We start from the raw sequence: 19273 nt of genomic DNA on the forward strand, positions 1-19273 counted from the left end.
ACAAAATGTTTAAAAACGACTTGGATCATTCAGGATCACACGTTTGAATCAAGTCCAGCGTTTCCCCTCTTTGTTTCACATTTACATCAATAACTGGATGGGTGGGGGGTTGTCCTGACCTAAATGTTGATGCTGTTTCTTGATGAGCCTAATGTAGCACAAGTATGGCATGTGGGGCAATGTTTGCTCTAGCTAGTGGGGATATGTCCTGTAAATCCTGTTACACCAGCCTGTCAGCCTCACTTCAGGTGGCGTTTATAAGCCTTTGATAACGTTTTAGGACGGCTTGACTTATGGGGCGATTAAACTAGCATCGCGTGCACACTCCTACACACCAGTTTCAGGGAAATAAAAATGACACTCTGTAGTAAAGTGAGATGTGATGCAGTATGACAAAGGAGTCTGTTAGCTAGCAGGGGCTATGCTAACACTCCGGCGAGCCAACCGCCGGCTGTCAGAGCGGGGCGCATGTTTGCTGGGACTGACAGCTGAGGGGGGATACAAAGGGGAGGGGGGGACCTTAAAACAGCTGACAGACCCAGCCGCGAGGAAACAAGTTGTCGACAACATTTAGTTACTACTTTGCAGCACGGACAGGAGGGTTAGTGAGTCATGCTAACACCAAAAACTGACAATCCTACCTTTGCTTTGCCGGCCTCCAGCTTCTTTTGCCTCTCCTCGTCTTCCATCACCGCGGTCCCTGTGGCTGAAACAAAATGGAAACTGCTTCATGCGAAATATCAGCGAGGAGAATCCAAAAAAACTAGCGGTTCGTCTGGCTCCCAGCTGGCTGCCAAACACTTCCACTCGCGTAACTAGGTGCTGTCTCCTTGTTGGTAGTCCGCCGCCATGTTTTCCACGTAAACATGAGACCCAACTGTGATGACGTTGTGTAGGTGCCCTCGTAGCCACGCCCACTCGCATTCCACTAGTGTTGCCTTCGTGTAAGGTCAGAAATGTTGCCATTATGCTATTTCCAAATCATTTGATAGATACTAAAAGCGGTAATAAGTTATTTTCACTTCATTACATATAAAAGTCAAACATTAGAATTTTTGATAGCAGAAATATATGCGTATTAGAATCAAAATTTCATTGAATTAAACATTAAAAGCATGCATTATGCGATATTTGAAAAATTCACAAAATAACTGGAATACTATTAATGGTATCAGTAATAGTGTACGCTGAATTCTAATACGGTCCTGGTGGAGCCAATTTTAATGACTTCATAAACTATAAAGTGGTTTAATCTAGAACAATTCAGTCCATATCATCATGTTTTGTTTGAAAAATCCAATTTTGTAAAGTGACTTTGAATGTAGCACAAATAAACAGCTGTGTAAAATTCATTTTCAGCTTATATTTGGGTAAAAGTAAATGTATCATGTTGAAATATTTCTTTGGTAAAAGGGAAAATCACCTATACAAATAGTACTTGAGTAAAAGTCTTAAAGTCTAATATTAAATGTCGTTAAGTTTCAGAAGTAATTTTCTGGCAATAATTGTACTTAAGTGCATGTAGCATATTAATATATTTACAAACCTCCTGGCTAATTATCTGATCACTGGATAAGGTGAGGCTTATTTATGAGATAAAGTGACTTAAAATGTGCTATTATGGCTCTGATGCAGAATGTAATCTGTAATATACTAGTAACTAAAGTCAATGTGAGTGTGTGATGAGTAAAAATTACAATATTTGCCTCCAAAATGAAGTGGAGTGGAAGGATAAAGCAGCAGAAAGGATGGAAATACGCAAGGAAAGTACAAGTACCCTAAAAGTAGTGCACTTAAGAATGGTATTTGAGTGAATTAGTTCCATTCTGCAATTGCAAATAAATATAGCAAGGAAAACAGTATTCTTCACCGGAGAAGTATAGCAGCATTGAATGGAAGTTGCAAACAAGTATGACTCAAAAAATTTTTTTAAGTGAATGACTTTAGAATATGCTCTCCCCCACAGGAGCCCAATAAATAAACAATTGTTACCTGCTAAAACCTGTCAAAATAAACCACATAGCTCTCTTATTTTGTTGTATTCACTTCGTCTTTTGAATGCATTTAAAGCAGCAGTACAGACATGGCAAAACCCGTTGACATCTTAATGCACTGCAATCATTAATAATAAAACCAACATATCTGTGGGTCTTCATAATGACATAAATTGCGCTGCATTATGCAGTCTGAATCCTGCTCAGAACGTCTGCTCAGTTTCTATGGCAACAGGAGGAGAGGTTGCCAGAGCCGTCCCAGTTGAGAGGTTTCTTTTTTAAACACCAAATATTTTCATTTCAAAGCTGTGTTTTTCTTTTCTATTAAAGGCCTCAGCCATCACCAAACATTTTACAGCATGGGACTTGATGAGGCTATTCTGGGCACATTTCAGACAAAGGAAACATTTGAGCTTTCTTGTCTGAATGGGACAGCAGGTAACATGAGAGACTGGCATCAGTTTCTAGGACAGATGGAGACGATAAAGGACAGCATGGCCAATATTTAACTTACAGACTTCATGTGGAAGTGATCTTTGGTCCAAAAAGGAATAGTTTTTTGTATCACTAGCACTGACAAGCCCGTTGTCACGTCTTGAAATCTGTATCCGTCCTGCAGACATTTTTAGGATACAGTTTACAGAATACAGCAGCCTGTCCTGATAATCAGACTAAATTGTCCTTTTGGCTCACTTCATTTATTCATTCATACATTCTCTTACATAAATCACTGTACAAATAGAAAATTGGTCTGAAACTATCTGGGACACAGTCACGATTTTAGAAATTCAGCTCATTTTTCTTCTTTATGCCTCGCTTGTTTGATTCCTGTGTCTGTGTTTATCGCATTTGTTTCATGTGAGGCACAAAATCACACAAATTAATTAATATTAAGGTTGTTATTCAGTTATTTATTCCAAATTACCCCTGTGTAAAAAAAAAAAAAAAAAACCCTGCAGAGGAAGGCCATGTTTTACCAGAAAAGACAAATTTCTAGATTGTCTATGGAGTGGCGGTTTGTTAACCAGTAGCAGTGCTACTGATCGATGATTTTAGTGGGTTCTTGTTTTATTTGTGTCATGCATAAAAAAGGCCTACGCACAAGCATGTGCCGAAAGCAATTCATGCACAGATGTGTTAACAAATGCAAAGATGAAGACTGAAAGCCAGAAGGCATTGATGTAAAAAAAAACGTGATTTACAAGCTGTTCCAAAACATGGATTTGCAAATGTTTTATGATGAAGAAAATACATTCTGCATGTTTGTTGTAGACCTCACTGATCTTGTTTGCAAAACCACAGCAACAAAAAAAACAAAATCCCCTCCACACGGCACCTTCACCTTTTGTTGTTCCAAAAGGAAGAATACTTTCACTACATTACCTATATTGCCAGGATTATTGTTCTGGTGGAGAGAGGAAATACTCTGGTCTCACATTATATACTAACCTTTTGACCACTTTTGTCCTTTAACAATAGACAAATTAAAGAATTTGATTCTTAAGACATACAGCGTATTAAAATAAATATCAGAATTCACAAAAACAGCACAATTCTTTTCCTAATCTTAAGCTAAAATCTTAAATCTACGCACATTTTAAAATTAAAGTACTCTTGTAGGCCACATACCTTTGCCTATAATTTCATTACTACTCATGAAAACAAACTGGATCACATTCGTTATCAAAGTATGAAGGTTTCTCCTGCTTCTCAGAAACATGTCAAACATACCAGCAGCAGCAGCAGCAGCAGCAGCAGCGACAGGAGAGGACACTCTTTGCCTTCGACTGACGGGAGCTGAGCAGCTTATCGTCTGGCAGATTTTGAATTCCACCCATCTTCTTTTGGACATTCTTACCAATTTGATCCCACCTGTGGGCACTGGCTGTCTGTGCAACAGCGTCTACAGGAACCACAGAGCGTTTGAAAGTTTCGCTAGTTTCTAAATTATTGATTCACTGAAGGAGTACTGTGTCAGCAGTTACCCAAGCAACTTTACCAAGTGGACTCCAACAAATGGGTCAGGACAGCATTCCCTTTAATAATAAAACACAACAATAGACATATTTGAGAAGTAACACATAAATTCATGAAATATGTCCAGGAACCATACAATACTGTCATTCCTAACTAATGACCAAACAAACAGTATTAGACTTCACCATAGTTTTCGCTAAATATACATAATAAACTTGCTATTGTAAAACATTGTTCATTAATATGCCAATAAATGCATCAAAAATAGTATAGCACTCATTTATTTATTAAAATGTAACACCCATATTTATAACAGTTCTATCAGTTCAATTCACTTTCCCGTTTCATTTTACTTTTCATTTATGAATTTGTTCATTTCCTAAATGTATTTTTGTCTGTATCCCTTTTTGTTAGTCAAAGAGCAGTTTCAACCACAGCATCTGTCTTGTGCCTCCTTGCTTTTCTTCTCTCATCATTTGTCTAACACCAAACATGACTGAAGAAGGCGGAAACAAAAGATCATAAGAGTCGCTCCCCATCGCATCAATATGCAAAAAAAGGCAAAGAAAAGGGCCCTGGACAAGTGTGATAAGAGAGGAACTGTGTATGCTGATGAAAAACAAAGTGCGTCCTGTTGATGATGACCGAGATTAAAAAAACTGCAACTGTATCATGGAAGTCGCTGTTTCTACCAAAACACCACACTCACTTAGAGCAGCGTGGGTGAAAGCTCATTTGCATAATGAAGATATCACTGTCCTGTACTAAAATATTCATGAGTGGTGGGACTCATAAGTAAAGAGGCACAATGGGTCAGTAGGGTTTTCAGCACTAAAGCTGTGAGTCATACCACATGGCAAATGCTCTCCTGTGCAGCAGGGGCATAAGTGGTGTCAGCTGTATGTCTCACATGAATTAAGTATTAATGCCTGTAACCAACAGCCCAATACACTCTATAGTTTAGTATTTTTATGATTATAGGCTTTTCGGGTATCATAATACAACCATAAATGGACTGATAAATCCCATCGCACCCTGAGGGCTATGTAAGGGACCTCTCCAGCCTATGTTTCTGTGAATTAATGGCCTAAATTTAAATTCCATATAGAGACATAAACTATTCATGGTAATTATCATGATGATACTATTCACTTTTCGGCAAATATTGTAAAATTGAATTTGAATATAATGAAAGAATTTCTCCATCTATGTCAGATCCTGGCAGTGTGAAAAGGCCTTGACCAAGTATCATTAATTGAGGGGATAAAATGTAGCCTACAGAAAATGTAATTGAAAAGAGTAACATGAGAAGAAAATAACCATAACAAAAGTTGAAAAATAGAATGTCCCCGTTTTTGTAATTGTTCCTGGTTATGTAATTACTGTATGGCATTCAAACATCATTAAAAGTGTACTCTATGATGAGCTGAAGGCTGTAACCCCTGAATGAAAGCCCTTTGCTTCCATCTAGTTGTTGAAAGGAGTCAGATCATCCATTTTAACTCCGAGACGCTAGATGGCGCTAGTTAGCGATATTGTTATCATCGGCGTTTTCTCGTATGACAACTCTCGCGAGAGTTTATCAAGTCTGACGTTTCCGTTGTGATTCAGGCGACAAGTGTACTTCTGTCAAAAATGCGAACCTCACGAGCATGTCAGTTGGCAACTGAAAGAAACCTAACGCGTATGGTATGTGTTTCTGTGTATTTTTTAACGAGAAGGGTGTAGTACAAGCTGAAAGAAACTGTTTCTTTTGGGGCAAATGATTATAAGTGGGTCGAATTAGTGAGGGAAGGAGAACTTCAGTGCAACCAACCGTGAGAGTTCAGTTCAGTTCAACCAATCCGTCGCGCTTGTGTGTTAAGTTAGGTTAGGTTAGGGTAAAGGAGCACTACGTATTTTTGGAGAAGAGATTAAATCTCACAACTATACACAGTATTAATGAATTAATAACACAAACTTAGAAATGTGCTGTGTCAAGTTTAACATTACCAACTCTCACAGTTAACATGAACTTAACATTAAGATGTATATGTGTGTATCTATCTATCTATCTATCTATGAAATTGCAAATAATAATCGTTTGACTAGAGTTTGCTGTTGTCCTTAAGCTTAATATGCCATGTTTATTATTCCTCTTATAGGTCCAGCTGTGATGTTACAGTGCAGCCCTTCCCCTCATTAAAAATGGCAGCAGTACATAGACTGAGGGCTCTCCTCAGCCTTCATCGTTCTGTGACGTTGCAGCCCAGCTTAGGGTTTGTGCCAGTACAGTTGACATCAACCTGCCTTTTCAGGGGGCTTTCAAGTTCTGATACTAAAAACAGTGAGTCCCCACCACCAGTGAACTCAGAGAATAAATCTCTGCTGGAGAACCTGAATCTCATGGGAGTTGACGTGACAAAGGCACGGCAGCGTCAGCCCGGAGTGCTTCGTAAAGCCTGCACTAATGAGCAAGCTGTTGCTCAGTTTCTGAAAGGCAAAGGTGTCAGTCACAAGATAATTGCCAGCATCATATCCCGTTATCCCCGTGCTATCACCCGCTCAGTTGGACACTTGGAGCAGCGCTGGGGGCTGTGGAGAAACATCTTTGAGACTGATGCAGAAATTGTGACCATCCTGGACCGCTCACCTGAGTCTTTCTTCCGCTCCAGTGATAATGGGAACTTGGAGAAGAACATAGCCTATCTGTTCTCACTGGGAATGAACAAAAAAGACCTCCATCGGCTGCTGAAAACAGCGCCGCGGACATTCTCCAACAGTGTGGCGCTGAACAAGCAGATGATGGAGTTGCTGGAGGACACCTGTGTTGAACTCGGTGGAAAGAATCCAGAGCAGTTTGCTAAAGCTCTCATATCCAGAAACCTTTACATTCTTATCCGAAGCGTTAAGAGAGTCAAGACAAACATTAATATCCTGAGAAGTTCTCTTAAATTAAGTGATTCAGAGCTGCTTGCTCTTCTTCAAGGCCCTGGCGCAGAAATTCTGGACCTTTCCAGTGAATATCTGAGGAAGAATTTCAACAGCCTCCAGCAGAGGATGATTTCACTTGGCTGTCAACAAGCTGACATAGAAAAAATGATCCTGAGCTATCCAATGGTTTTGTACATTGGGTTGGACACCTTGAGGGCAAAACTGGACTGTCTCTTGAAAGGAGGAATAGCAATCGAGCAGATAGTGGAAAAGCCAAAGGTTTTAGACTACAGCACACAGAACATTGCATTTCGAATAGAGGAGTTGAAGAAAGTGGGATACGACTTTGAGAAGAATGGCATCAGTGTGCTGGACACGAGCCGGAAGCGGTTTGATGCAAAGCTGCAAAGACTTGCTGCCTCATTAGATCAATGAAAGTATCTGTCTGTAGTATGATGTCACATAATGTTAGATGATCCTCATACTTGAACCTGGCTTCAGGATAATCATGTTTATGTTGCTTGTGTAGTAACCAGCTTATGATTTCTGACATCTGATGTCTCTTTTATAACATTTGAATATACAGTATCTGGTTGCGCTACAGTTGACAAGTTTTGTCCGATTGCCAATGAAATAAATTAATTTACACTGTGGTTCTGTTTCAACTTCTATTTATGTCTGTAGTCAACAGTATGTGGTCTCACTGAATGTCCTGACCACAACACTATCTTTAAATTAGTAAAGTAGCTCAAAATTGTACTTGCTATAGTACATAGTAAAGTAAATTGTAGCTGGTCACGTTCCATCACTGGTTATTTTACATTTTTACAAGAATTTTATTTTTTTACTGTAAATGTGTTCCAAAATACATGTTATTGATATCCTATGTATGTTTACAAATAAACATTACTAGTATTGACCCTGAATAAACATATGTATTGAGGTATTTCAACAGGTATATAGTCTGACAAATATAACCACCAAGAGTGAAATCAAGTCATTTTGATGCAGAAACAACCTTTCAGTCACAAGGTAGGTGCTGCAATCACTTTTTGGCAGGTGAAATACAGCCGTTTATGACTTGTATTGGCCCTTTAACGGTATTTTAACAGGTACAAGGGACTTGATTGGCTGTAATCTAGGGCACAGAGCAGGTAAAATAATGGACAGTCCTAAGAGATAATTACAATAGAGATCAATCCTTTATTTTTCCAAAATCCATCCATCCATAAATCATGATAATAACAGCCGGACAATCACTTTTTGGCATCACACCGGAACCCTTGTTTGTCGATCCGTACGCAACACGGACCTCATCAAACTGCTGCACACTCGCTTTCTCACGCTGTAGGATTTGTTGCTGTGCATGTTGGGGTCTGAGACAGAAGTATAAATAAAGTCAAGTCATTCTGTTTCGTCCGAACTTTTGGTGAGATTTGTAATTTGTTATAATTTAGCATTAAATGCGTTAGCTAGTATTAGCTGTTAGCTAGTCAAAACGTTTAACGTTTGATATACTGACTCAATATCGCTGTTAGCAGAGCATGCTACTGTAAGCTAGTTGTTTACTTTGCAACCCTGAATTATACCAAGTGAGTCGGTTAATTTGACAACAGTTCAGTTAGACAAACAACCTATTCGAAAGTTGAATTTGGTAGCTAACTTGGCCACAGATGACGATAACTAATGAGGCAACGACAGTTTAATTATCAGTACCGTGCAAAGTAATTCTAACTCTTCGCTCAGGATCAGGAAATAATCAGTCTCGCCTTCTGGCTAGCTTTAAAGTCATTGGCTAATGTATTGACATGTTACAGAAAAAAAGGATTTGAGGGAGCCTGTGAAGGTGTGATGGAGAAGGCAGCGGGGGAAACTGTGGAAAAGGGGACAGATGTTGCTGTAAAGGGTCAGGCAGCGCTCAGATCAGAGTAAGTATTCAAGTTCCTGTCCAAATCACAAGGGGACTGAAACTGGAAGAAAACAGTGCCAATATGGACATGTGCTGTCCAAAGTGCTTGTATGTGCTGTCTTGTCTAAAGATGTCAAAACTCCACAAACACCTGTAGTATATAGAGCAACATTATAGTTTATTTTTCACCAGGATCTTCATTTGCCTTCTACCTCCTCCCTATCAGTGCCTCTTGTTTTCAAGTTGCATCTTCCATTCAACTTATTTGCTAACTTTAGATTCTACTAACTTTGCATTTTCAGATAATTCAGTTTTTCTCAGACTATGATGTTGTAAAAATACATATAAAGAATACCCCATCAATTGACTAAGTCAGTTTGTTACACTGCCAAACAAACAGGATGATTGCAATGCTTGTTCTTCTCCTGTTTGCAGATTCCTAACAACCAAAGAAAAATTTCATGGCTTTGTAGACTCTGAGTGGCAGCGCTTAAAGGGAGATAACACCAATAAAAATGACAACGTTGCGGAGACAAAGGAGGCATCCGTTGAGGAACCTCAAGCTAAAAGGCTTAAATTGGAGGATGAGGAGAGGGATAAAGCTGGAAAACAAGACGGTAAACGACTACGGGGACAGAATAAGTCGAGGCCACACGTCAAGCCTACCACCTATGATGAAAAACGACTTTGTCTGTCAGTTGTTAAGGTATGAATATGTACTTACTGGCCTTTAATAAAAGCAACATAGAGGGCTTTCTATTTGCTATGTCATAGCTTTTCCCCCCCTCTTGCAGGAAAACAGGGAATGCACCTTTGGAGATAAATGCCACTTTCACCATGATATCGCTGAGTACTTGGCCACTAAGCCCGCTGACATCGGGGAAAGCTGCTACCTCTATGACACTTTTGGAAAATGTGCTTTCGGTGTCACCTGCCGCTACGCCAAGGCGCACACTACACCTGACCTCAAAACCATGGAGAACGCAGAACTAATCAAAACATACGAGGGCAGGAGCATGGTGAAGAACAGCCTGAGTAAAGACCTCCAGAACAGTCTCAGGAAGCGTTCAGTGCCCTTCAAGAAGTCAGCAGAGTACCTCAAAACACTTTCAAACAGCAAGGACAAAAGAGAACAGCAGAGGAATGGTAAGACACTTACCGGAGCTTTGATTTAATCAACTCACCCAGTTTTAGTTGCAGGACATCCTTTATCAGTGGAGTTGATATGACAACCTTTTAACAACGAATTAAGAGCTACTTAGTTAGTTTGCTAAACGTTTAATTTACAATTGTATTTTTTTCGACGTATTTAATAAAAGTAACTTTGATCAAAATGCTACATTGGAATTCAGTGTTATAATTCTGTATTTTGACTCATCAGGTGACGCTTGTGCAGCTGGAGTCTGTGCAGATCCAACAGGAGTGGAGCAGCAGAATGCAGCTACTGAAGCAAATAAACAGGTGCAAACTTCTACTAAGTGCACAACATCTTATATGTATACGTAGGTATGTACTGTGTAGGGAATTTCTTGGTGGTTTGAAACTTTTTTTTTACGTGTCCAGCCACAGGCCAGCCCAGAGAAACAGCCTCCAGTGAAGACTGTTGGTCCTCTGACTGATGAAGATGTCATTAAGTTACGGCCATGTGAAAAGAAACAGGTACGTGTCTGCCAACCAGCTTTTTCTCAAAAAGTCATATTTTTTTAATGTAGTTTGGTTTGGTTTTAAATAATGCTAAATTTTCAATTTTCTTGCAAAAAAAACATTAGATTAATTATCATCAATTGATACTGATGAATATTTAAGACTATATTTGCACAAATTAAATCTCTGCACTAGTATTGTGGGTTAATGTCTAATTGATGATTTTTTTTTGTCTCTGTTTCAAGGTCGACTTTCAAGACAAGCTTTACCTTGCTCCTCTAACAACTGTGAGTGATACAAATCACATTTGTTACATTTTAGACAGGAGTTTTTTTCAAAAAGTTGGCAGCAGTATACCTAGTCATACCAAATGTTGGCCCATAAATAAGGTCATGACTTGACTGAATACTTCCCTCTCCTCAGTGTGGAAATCTGCCTTTCCGTCGTGTGTGCAAACGCTTTGGAGCGGACATCACCTGCGGGGAGATGGCCATGTGCACAAACCTGCTGCAGGGGCAGCAGTCAGAGTGGGCCCTCCTGAAGCGTCACGAAAGTGAAGATGTCTTTGGCGTCCAGGTGACGTCATCATATATTACTGAGATTCTTCAGAATTCATTGAAGCAGTTGAATGGCTGCTGTTGTTGTGGATTTGGACAATGCTTATTCTTCTGTGAAGACCAGTTTTTGATGAAGGCCTCAGTTTTAATTTCCAAATTGTGTCCCTAGGTGGAGGGCTGCTTCCCTGACACCATGACGAGGGTTGCAGAGCTCATCAACAACACCACCGATGTTGACTTTGTGGACATCAACTCTGGATGCCCCATTGACCTCGTCTACCAGAAGGTAAACAGAGACCAAGGAGCCTGCCTTAGATTTATAAGGACTAAAGTAAAGTTCCGCTGCGGTTTTCACTCCTTTACATCCCTCTCCTCCTGCAGTGTGCTTGTGTACCACCTTTAAACACCTGCAATATTTCCTCAAATGAAGTGTATCCCAACCTTTCTACTCTCTTAAAGCGAAGGGATGAGCAAGCAGGTAGAAGAGTTTTACAGTCAGGCAGACTTTTTGTTTTATATTTCAGTGTGTAAAGGTGAGACACTGGTATTTGGCAGGAAACATTAAACAGCAGTATGACACTCTGTGACAGATGGTGTGTGTTTACTTTCCCTCATCAGGGTGGAGGCTGCGGCTTGATGACGCGCACCAGAAAGTTCGAACAGATAATCAAAGGAATGAACTATGTAAGTTTTTTTTTACAATGAAGGACATCTAACATTATTGTGATGAAAATAGAACTGCACTATGACAACAGTATTTTTCTTGGTTTGGATTACATGTACAGTGACTGCTAAAGGCTGAATGACAACATGACCTTTTATGCCCGTAGGTCCTTGATGTCCCGCTGACAGTCAAGATCCGCACAGGTGTTCAGGAGAAGAGCAACATAGCACACAAGCTCATCCCAGAGATGAAGAATTGGGGTGTCTCAATGATCACAGTGAGTCCCGTTGTAGAGGAAACATTATTACATGTGGACGGAGATAAAAAAGAGAGAGGGGGTTTAGCAGTCTGAACAGGCTCCTGCCCTTATTTTATTTGTGGCACATGATCTGTTTTACTCAGATGTGTTGTTTTCTTATAGCTGCATGGCCGTTCCAGAGAGCAGCGCTACACTAAGTTAGCCGACTGGGACTACATCTCCACCTGCTCCAAACTGGCCAGTCCCATCCCCCTTTTTGGTACATGGATTATTAAAGATTGCAGCAGGATATATTGCAGATTGTTCCAGAAATACTAAATATCCTGTAAAATCATACACACCAGTGTAGGACAAAATGTATAGCTTGTGACTGGAACTAAGGTGACATGTGTTTACTGTTCAAGGTAATGGAGACATCCTGTCTTATGAAGATGCAATGAAAGCCAGAGAGACTGGAGTTTCTGGTATTATGATTGCAAGGTTAGTGCCACTGAAGTGATCACACACATGATTTACACACCATATGTTAATCGCAAGTCATTACATGATCAACAGCAGACTGTGTCTGTATTTGTGTTCAGTTTAGCCTCTGACTTAACTCAGAACACACCAGAGACTCCGGTTATTTTCCTCCAGCTTCTTGTCTTTCCCCACCCCTCTTTGTATGTTCACGAAATGAAGTACAATTGCCCGTCCCATGATTTGTAGATATTTCCGATTAGTATTTTTTTTGAGAATATCCATACATTATCTAAGAGAGAGGTAAATCCACATAGAATTCCAACCACAGGAAATATTCCCTATCTACGCCAATGAACTTAATTTAAATTACAGATGAATCAATGTTGCATGTTTGACGCCTGTTGTGGTTGGCTCTCCTCAGAGGAGCTCTCATTAAGCCCTGGATCTTCACTGAAATAAAAGAGAGCAGACACTGGGACATCTCGTCCAGTGAGAGACTGGACGTTCTCAGGGACTTCTCCAACTTTGGTCTTGAGCACTGGGGCTCTGACACTCGAGGTGTGGAGAAGACCCGCACCTTCATGCTGGAGTGGCTGTCTTTCATGTGCAGGTAGGCACTCTTGTGGTTGGAAAATACACAGACATAACGGTGAATCAGGCCCGAAAATGAGAGCTACAATTCATTTTCCGTCCATCTCTGTCTCTAAGGTATATTCCAGTGGGCCTGTTGGAGCGAGTGCCTCAGAAGATCAATGAGCGGCCTCCGTACTACATGGGCAGAAACTACCTGGAGTCACTGATGGCCAGTCAAAATGTTGGGGACTGGGTCAGGATAAGGTGAGGAGACAGCTGCCTTTTCTTTTCATTCAAAAATCAAGCAACACTAAAATGAACTGTTTGATTTATTGAGTTCTTGACCCTCTTACTTTGTCTCCTCTCCAGTGAAATGCTGCTCGGACCTGTACCGAAGAATTTCAACTTTTTGCCCAAACATAAAGCCAATGCCTACAAGTGATTGTATCTTTGATAAATTGGAAAAAAACACCCAGGCTTTCTTTGTTTGTGTTTTCTCTCTAGAGAATAAGATAAAAGAAAATCTATTGCGTTTTAAGTAACAAAGACTATTGAATAGTCTGATTATTTGACCGGTGGTACAGCATTATAATATGGGTGTTTATGTACTTGAAATATATGCAATAAATTCTTTTGCCACACTAATAAATGTCTGTTTCTTTGGCATCAATTTGCTGATTAAAGAGAATTGTTGTGACTCGTGATTATCATTTTGGAATACATTTAAAAACTGACATTACAAAGATTTGTAGTCTTTCTTATGGGAACCAGGAGGGAAAAGAAAACTGAGTAAATCACGTTGTATGTGTTGTGCTGAGAACTGTTGATACTTCTTTTGGGTGATGTCACATTGCATTAAATCCATTTGATGTTTTGATTTAAGGACATTTATACACAGTACATTACGGTGACTGATTTTTAAGAGACACCTACATATATAGGACAACACCTTTAGGAAAACCAGGTGTTTCAAGTGTATTGAAAGCAACATCTGTGGGTTTATTCTGCAATTGCAAAATTAAAGCTTACCTTATTCTCATAACTTGAAACTAAACTATTGCAAAGTTGGACATTTAGAATGTTATTTTTTACTTTTCATTACAAAACAAAGGATGGAGAATATAATCTAGTTTTATTTAAGAGTAGACATGTTTCATGTCTCAAAAAATGTATGCAGTGTTGTATAAAGCACCCTAAACTCGTACCTCAGTAAAAATATTATTTGGGTAAAAGTGAAAGTCAGCCATGAGAACAATGCTTGAGGAAAAAGTATCTGATATTAAATGTGCTTAAGTATCAAAAGTATATGCAATACAAGTAACAGGAGTTATCAAATGAAATGTAGTGCAGTATAAAGTACAACATTTGCCTCAGAAATCATAAATGTAATGGAGTGGAGGTATAAAGTAGAGAAAATGGAAATACACACAGGTAAAGTAAAAGTACCTCTTGGACAGTCACCGATTTTATGTGGTCGTATTTTATCCCACAAAATTAATCCAAGACAGTTAATCTCATAACCTTACATAATGAAATGTTTGTAAATTAAATAATGTTTGTTTTCTTTACCTCATTCTTTCCTTTCCAGCAGACAGGCACACCCCTGTAACTTTAATTGCCAATTAGCCAATTAGCTTCTACCAGGTGCAATCAATAAACTCACACCACTGCTTATACACAGTCTGAGGCCTCAGTGGACACCGGAGGGTTTTTCTATCACCATGGCTGGGGTCAGGGTTGAGGTGCTGCTATTGGTTCTGACTGTGACCCCGCTACTGGTTTCAGTCCGGGGCTGGGAGCCGGTCGACAGCGCTGAACTTGAGAATTTCTATGAGTCTGGGCAGTGGGCTGCACCACAAACAGTTACTGTTACAGGTAGAGCTACTAACACTGACACAGCAGCTGCATGCTGAGTATTTGTGTTGTAACAAGAGGTTTCCCTTGCCAAAGTGTAGATACTGGCATCCCTCTTAAATGATGGCAATTAGGAGTGAAATGGAGAGCAATGTGCAATGAGTAAATAGTTGTGAAGCTGGGGGTGTTCTGTCTTGCTGTGTTTCTACAGTTTGGAAAAATGGTGAACAAAGGCTAATTGTAGCCACAATAAGCAGAGAAGGCTACCTAACCAAGATGCGGTTTAAACTTGATCAAAACTGCATTTGTAGATTGGCTTTAAAATGAATTCTTCACAACCAGACATATGCCTGTTGCAACAACTGACGCTCTGCCCTCAGACAACCGCAGCGAGTTTGACGCCAGTGAAGATATAATTCCTGCGTATGAGTTTCCTGACGCTGAAGGTGCTGCCACCACTGATGGGTTCGCCTCTTCTGACGATGGATTCCAAGTGGTGACAGAAGACTTTGGTTCAGAAAACTGGCCCAGTACAGACGACGGTGGATACCAGGTGGACTTCGTAGATGCCCCTCCAAGGAGCTGGACCAGCAGCTCCAGTAAAAGTTCTCCTGAACTGGATGTGGTTTGCGGAGAAAATGACTTCCAAATTACCCTGCCGAAAGGTCCTTTAAATGAAGTAAAAGTTTTGGGTATGTATTTTTTATTTATTTATTTATTTTATTTGAAGTGTCTTGTCATGACTGCATGTAGTCAATTTTACCTTTTCCTTCCCCAGGCTCAAAGGAGGTTCTGTCTGTCATTGATGCTCCAGCCTTCTGTGGCTATGATGTGAACTCTCATGAGCACACACTGACTGTACCCTTCAGTGGCTGCAATGTGAAAGTTGAAGCAAACTGTAAAGTAAGTGTAATCTAACTTTTCCTAATGATGAAACTGTCAAATCCTATCCCCCTTTATGTTTTACTTTCGTTCAGTTCATGTCTCAACAAAGTTTTCTTAACTTATGACAGACTAACAGGTACAGCCTGCAGCTGTTGTATGTCGATGACTTGGGTGAGACAAAAATCGCTACCACATCTTGTGAGGCCATGACTGGACCCTCCCTGCGCTCTGGTGGCCAACCCACAGCAAAATGTTCCCCGCCAGTAATGCCAACAAAGGCACAAAGTGAGTGCCAGCAGTTTGCAGCAACTTGGTTAACAACATTCTATCTTTTTCTAATCTAAAATTTTGTAATTTCAGATTGTGCTGTAGTCACCGGGGAGCGGGTGACCTGTGGTCAGTCAGGAATGTCTTCCTCAGAATGTGAGAAGATGGGATGCTGTGTTGATCCTTCAACAAAAGCCTGCTACTATCCACTGGATGGTAAGGCTTCTGTCGAGTGAGACATGGCAATTAAAGCTTTCATTTGAACTTCTAATCGAAAACTTATCTTTGGTAACCCTCGTCACTCTAGAGTGCACTGGGGATCAACACTTTGTGTTCGCCATTCGCTCCAACACTGCAAACATCAACGTGGACCCCAAAAAGCTTGTTATTCCCGGATTTCCAAACTGCAAACCAGTCATTGTTAATGACAAGGTTGCCATCTTCAAGTTCAAAGTTACAGACTGTGGCGCTCGTTATTATGTAAGTTGTCCTTTTAACAATGCAATTTTCACAACACAAAGCAAGAAACATAACGTTCTGATATGCAATGTTAAATTCTGTAGCATGATCTTGGAAACAAAATTTTGAGAATGTACTTAACCTGCACCTAAGGCAGTGCATCCTACATGCTGTGTAACCTGGAAACGTGACACAAAAGGCTGAGAAGTTTGGCTTTTCTTGACAGAATGTTGAAAACACAAAACTCTACCTGGCTGAAGTGCAGTCTGTTGTCCAAGCTCTGAACCTAAAGTATGGCATAATTACGAGAAGTAATCCACTGAGGTTAGTGGGTAATACAGCACACCTAACTCTGCAGGCGCAAAGATCCCCAGTTATTAATCCTCATGTGTCTAGTGGATGGATCTGGTTCTGCTGTATGCCATTAACTGTCATTAACACTTTTGTAGGTTCATGGTTGAATGCCGCTACAGCACATCGGGTGACGCTAAGCAGTCGCTGGCCAGTGTTGGCTACATGGTCAAGACACCACCTTCCACCTTGCCAACATCAGTCATCTCTAGTGGCTTGTATAGTGTTGAACTGAGAATGGCTGAAGGTTGGGTTTTATGCAAAAAGTACAATGAACAATTTCTGCTCTCAATTTGTAAACTGTCCATCAGTTGGCATTTGCTACTTTTCTGTCTTATCCCAACAGATCAGACGTATTCAAAATACTTGGCCACTACCTCTCAGCCCTTGCGACTGCTCCTTGGCAAACCGGTGTATCTTGAGCTGCGCCTGAAGTCTCCAAAACCAGATGCTGTAATTCTTGTCAACTACTGCATCGCTTACCCTCGTTCAGCAAAGAATGCTCTGGTGCTTGTTTATGAAGGGTAAGCGTGACTGTTTTAACTCTTAATTCATGCGCATTGAAACACTGTTGCCTGTATCCACTCAACTTATGTTGGTCTGTGCAGGTGTGCCAACCCGTATGACCCAAATGTGTCGATCCTTCAAGTGGCTGGCACACCAAAGAATCGCCACCAGAGGCGCTTTGTGGTCAAGGCCTTCCAGTTTATGGATCAAAAGACAAACCAGTATCTTAATGAAGAAGTGAGTAGTGGCATTATGTGACTAAATGGTCAAAGCTAGACTGCAGCAAACAGTTGCAGATTAAAATGAACATTGAACGGTAATGAGGTTACTTAAGGGGACCTTTTACACAAATTAAGCACTCTATATTACAACTTGTCTAGAAAATGTGATGCCTTTGCTCATCATAACATTCTCACCTTGGAGGGTTTTCCTCACATGGTAACTGTTTCATTCCCTTGTAGATCTATTTCATGTGCTCTGCAGAGGTTTGTAGGACAGCAGAAAAAACTTGTGCAGAACGTTGCTTTGATGGAAAGGTGAGTCTCTAAACCTTGCATATGTCCCCCTACTTTTTTTTTTCTTTTTTTCTAATCAATGTGTCTTTACTTCTAGGCACCATAAGGACTTGCAGCTGAAGACTTCAGCAGATGAACTGGAAAAAATAAATTTTATAATACAGTATTCTTGTGGTTTCTGAATGTAAATGCAAGACATAACTACTGCTGGAAATTCATCATGGGATATTAACCAGAGAGTCCGAGGCATATTCTACTTCTAAGACTCTCAGTTTGGCGTATAGGCCCTAAATCAAGACCCAGCAGTTTGCATGACCAGCCGTTTTGAGGCACAGGCTGGTCATTTGAGCTGCTGAGGGATTTTTAAAATGTTTCCCTTAAGCTGTCATGTTCATACAAGGACACTGGATATCTGATCAAGTTGTAATAACAACTGTTTTGGCACTGCACTGAAGGTGAAAGGTGACTAAAGTGTGTTCACAAGAGGAAACTTTTTTTTTTGGGGGGGGTTTAAAGTGAGAATGTGCTATGAATTGTGCCAAGACATGTTGGGTTGTATTCATGTAATATAAGGCTAGTTTTGTTAGATTTGGGGCAACTTTAATCCATTTGGGAGTTTCCCCCAGGGAAACTGAAGCTCCATGTCACATTTTAAGCAACCAAGAAGGCATTCATGAGGAACTATTGCAAAGAGCCCTCCACACACCAAACTTAAGTGTGTGGTTTTTTTTTTTTTTTTGATCTGGAATGTTTGCACTTCAAGGTCAAGTCAACTGTGATGCTGTGTGGGCTTGTAAGATGAGCTGCAATGTGATTTCTGTTTAAAATCTGATTGCACCACTTTATATTTGGTTCAGCAAACTAATGGTATCAAATCTCCCTGAAATGTATCTGCAGAAGCCATTTAAGGGATTTTACCTCAGAATATGTTGCCTTATGGTTTTAAAATGTATATTGATATACGACTTTCTAAACTGTTAGTGTGACATTACCTGCCACAAACACTTGATTTGGTACAGTCAGACAGCTAAGAGGATTACATTATTTGATGAAAGGCCTTTCATGCACTTAGTTTGTAGAAGCACCTATTTACAAATGGCATTTTATGTGAAGAGTTTGCAAAACAAGTCATTTTACAGAGGGTGAACAAAACTATAACATGCTTCAACCAGACTGAACTGAAAGGACAACACAAGATACTCTAAGCAACAGAATATAAAAATGTGTACACAAGACTGCAATTTTCTTATATTTTGCACTGTAGCATGAGTTACCATTTTTCATATCTATTTACTTGACTTTATCATGTGTACTTATGTGTATGAGTCTCATTGTTTTACACTTTGGACTTGCACTAACCTGTAGGAAAGATACTTTATAAATGTAATCATAAAAATGGCAACAAATAAAAATGCCAGTCATTTGTTTTAAAACATCTTATGGTGGGGTTTGAGATTATTTTTGGTTGTCAAGTGTTTTAAAG

General features: G+C 40.0%; 4 protein-coding genes across 8 annotated transcripts in view; 3 read left to right on the plus strand and 1 right to left on the minus strand.

Annotated features, from left to right (window-relative positions):
* akap9 (A kinase (PRKA) anchor protein 9) overlaps nt 1–869 on the minus strand; it is a 63474-nt gene extending 62605 nt beyond the window's left edge. For all 5 annotated transcript variants that reach the window (XM_037092256.1, XM_037092255.1, XM_037092258.1 and 2 more), the window contains exon 1: nt 642–869. In XM_037092256.1, the coding sequence (XP_036948151.1) occupies nt 642–689 (48 nt within the window). In that variant the 5' untranslated portion in view covers nt 690–869. The remainder of the gene's footprint in view (nt 1–641) is intronic.
* A 4663-nt stretch (nt 870–5532) lies between these two features.
* LOC119017149 (transcription termination factor 1, mitochondrial) lies at nt 5533–7537 on the plus strand. Its single transcript, XM_037093608.1, has 2 exons — nt 5533–5660; nt 6116–7537. The coding sequence occupies exon 2, from the start codon at nt 6159–6161 to the stop codon at nt 7317–7319; it is 1161 nt and encodes a 386-aa protein (XP_036949503.1). The 5' UTR covers nt 5533–5660; nt 6116–6158; the 3' UTR covers nt 7320–7537.
* A 620-nt stretch (nt 7538–8157) lies between these two features.
* On the plus strand, nt 8158–13597 carry dus3l (dihydrouridine synthase 3-like (S. cerevisiae)). The gene is made up of 16 exons (XM_037093607.1): nt 8158–8313; nt 8702–8812; nt 9229–9499; nt 9588–9939; nt 10175–10254; nt 10357–10452; nt 10683–10724; nt 10861–11013; nt 11164–11280; nt 11613–11678; nt 11825–11935; nt 12080–12176; nt 12322–12397; nt 12801–12989; nt 13088–13216; nt 13322–13597. Exons 2-16 carry the CDS (start codon nt 8736–8738, stop codon nt 13392–13394), a joined length of 1929 nt encoding a protein of 642 aa, XP_036949502.1. The 5' UTR covers nt 8158–8313; nt 8702–8735; the 3' UTR covers nt 13395–13597.
* Nucleotides 13598–14638: 1041 nt separating this feature from the next.
* LOC119016669 (zona pellucida sperm-binding protein 4-like) lies at nt 14639–17956 on the plus strand. Its single transcript, XM_037092761.1, has 12 exons — nt 14639–14827; nt 15187–15498; nt 15585–15709; nt 15820–15976; nt 16052–16174; nt 16266–16438; nt 16644–16741; nt 16867–17015; nt 17115–17292; nt 17377–17512; nt 17737–17811; nt 17888–17956. Exons 1-12 carry the CDS (start codon nt 14674–14676, stop codon nt 17894–17896), a joined length of 1689 nt encoding a protein of 562 aa, XP_036948656.1. The 5' UTR covers nt 14639–14673; the 3' UTR covers nt 17897–17956.
* The last annotated feature ends 1317 nt before the right edge of the window (nt 17957–19273 follow it).

Source organism: Acanthopagrus latus, chromosome 3, assembly GCF_904848185.1.
Source record: "Acanthopagrus latus isolate v.2019 chromosome 3, fAcaLat1.1, whole genome shotgun sequence".
NCBI lineage: Eukaryota > Metazoa > Chordata > Actinopteri > Spariformes > Sparidae > Acanthopagrus > Acanthopagrus latus.

Excerpts from the sequence above, each read along its gene's own strand:
- LOC119017149 (XM_037093608.1), top strand. The coding sequence starts at position 6,159 with ATGGCAGCAGTACATAGACTGAGGGCTCTCCTCAGCCTTCATCGTTCT.
- dus3l (XM_037093607.1), top strand. The coding sequence starts at position 8,736 with ATGGAGAAGGCAGCGGGGGAAACTGTGGAAAAGGGGACAGATGTTGCT. Across the intron at positions 10,255-10,356 it reads CTACTGAAGCAAATAAACAG|CCACAGGCCAGCCCAGAGAA; the intron begins GTGCAAACTTCT and ends TTACGTGTCCAG. Across the intron at positions 11,281-11,612 it reads TTGACCTCGTCTACCAGAAG|GGTGGAGGCTGCGGCTTGAT; the intron begins GTAAACAGAGAC and ends TTCCCTCATCAG.
- LOC119016669 (XM_037092761.1), top strand. The coding sequence starts at position 14,674 with ATGGCTGGGGTCAGGGTTGAGGTGCTGCTATTGGTTCTGACTGTGACC. Across the intron at positions 15,710-15,819 it reads AAGTTGAAGCAAACTGTAAA|ACTAACAGGTACAGCCTGCA; the intron begins GTAAGTGTAATC and ends AACTTATGACAG. Across the intron at positions 17,513-17,736 it reads ACCAGTATCTTAATGAAGAA|ATCTATTTCATGTGCTCTGC; the intron begins GTGAGTAGTGGC and ends ATTCCCTTGTAG.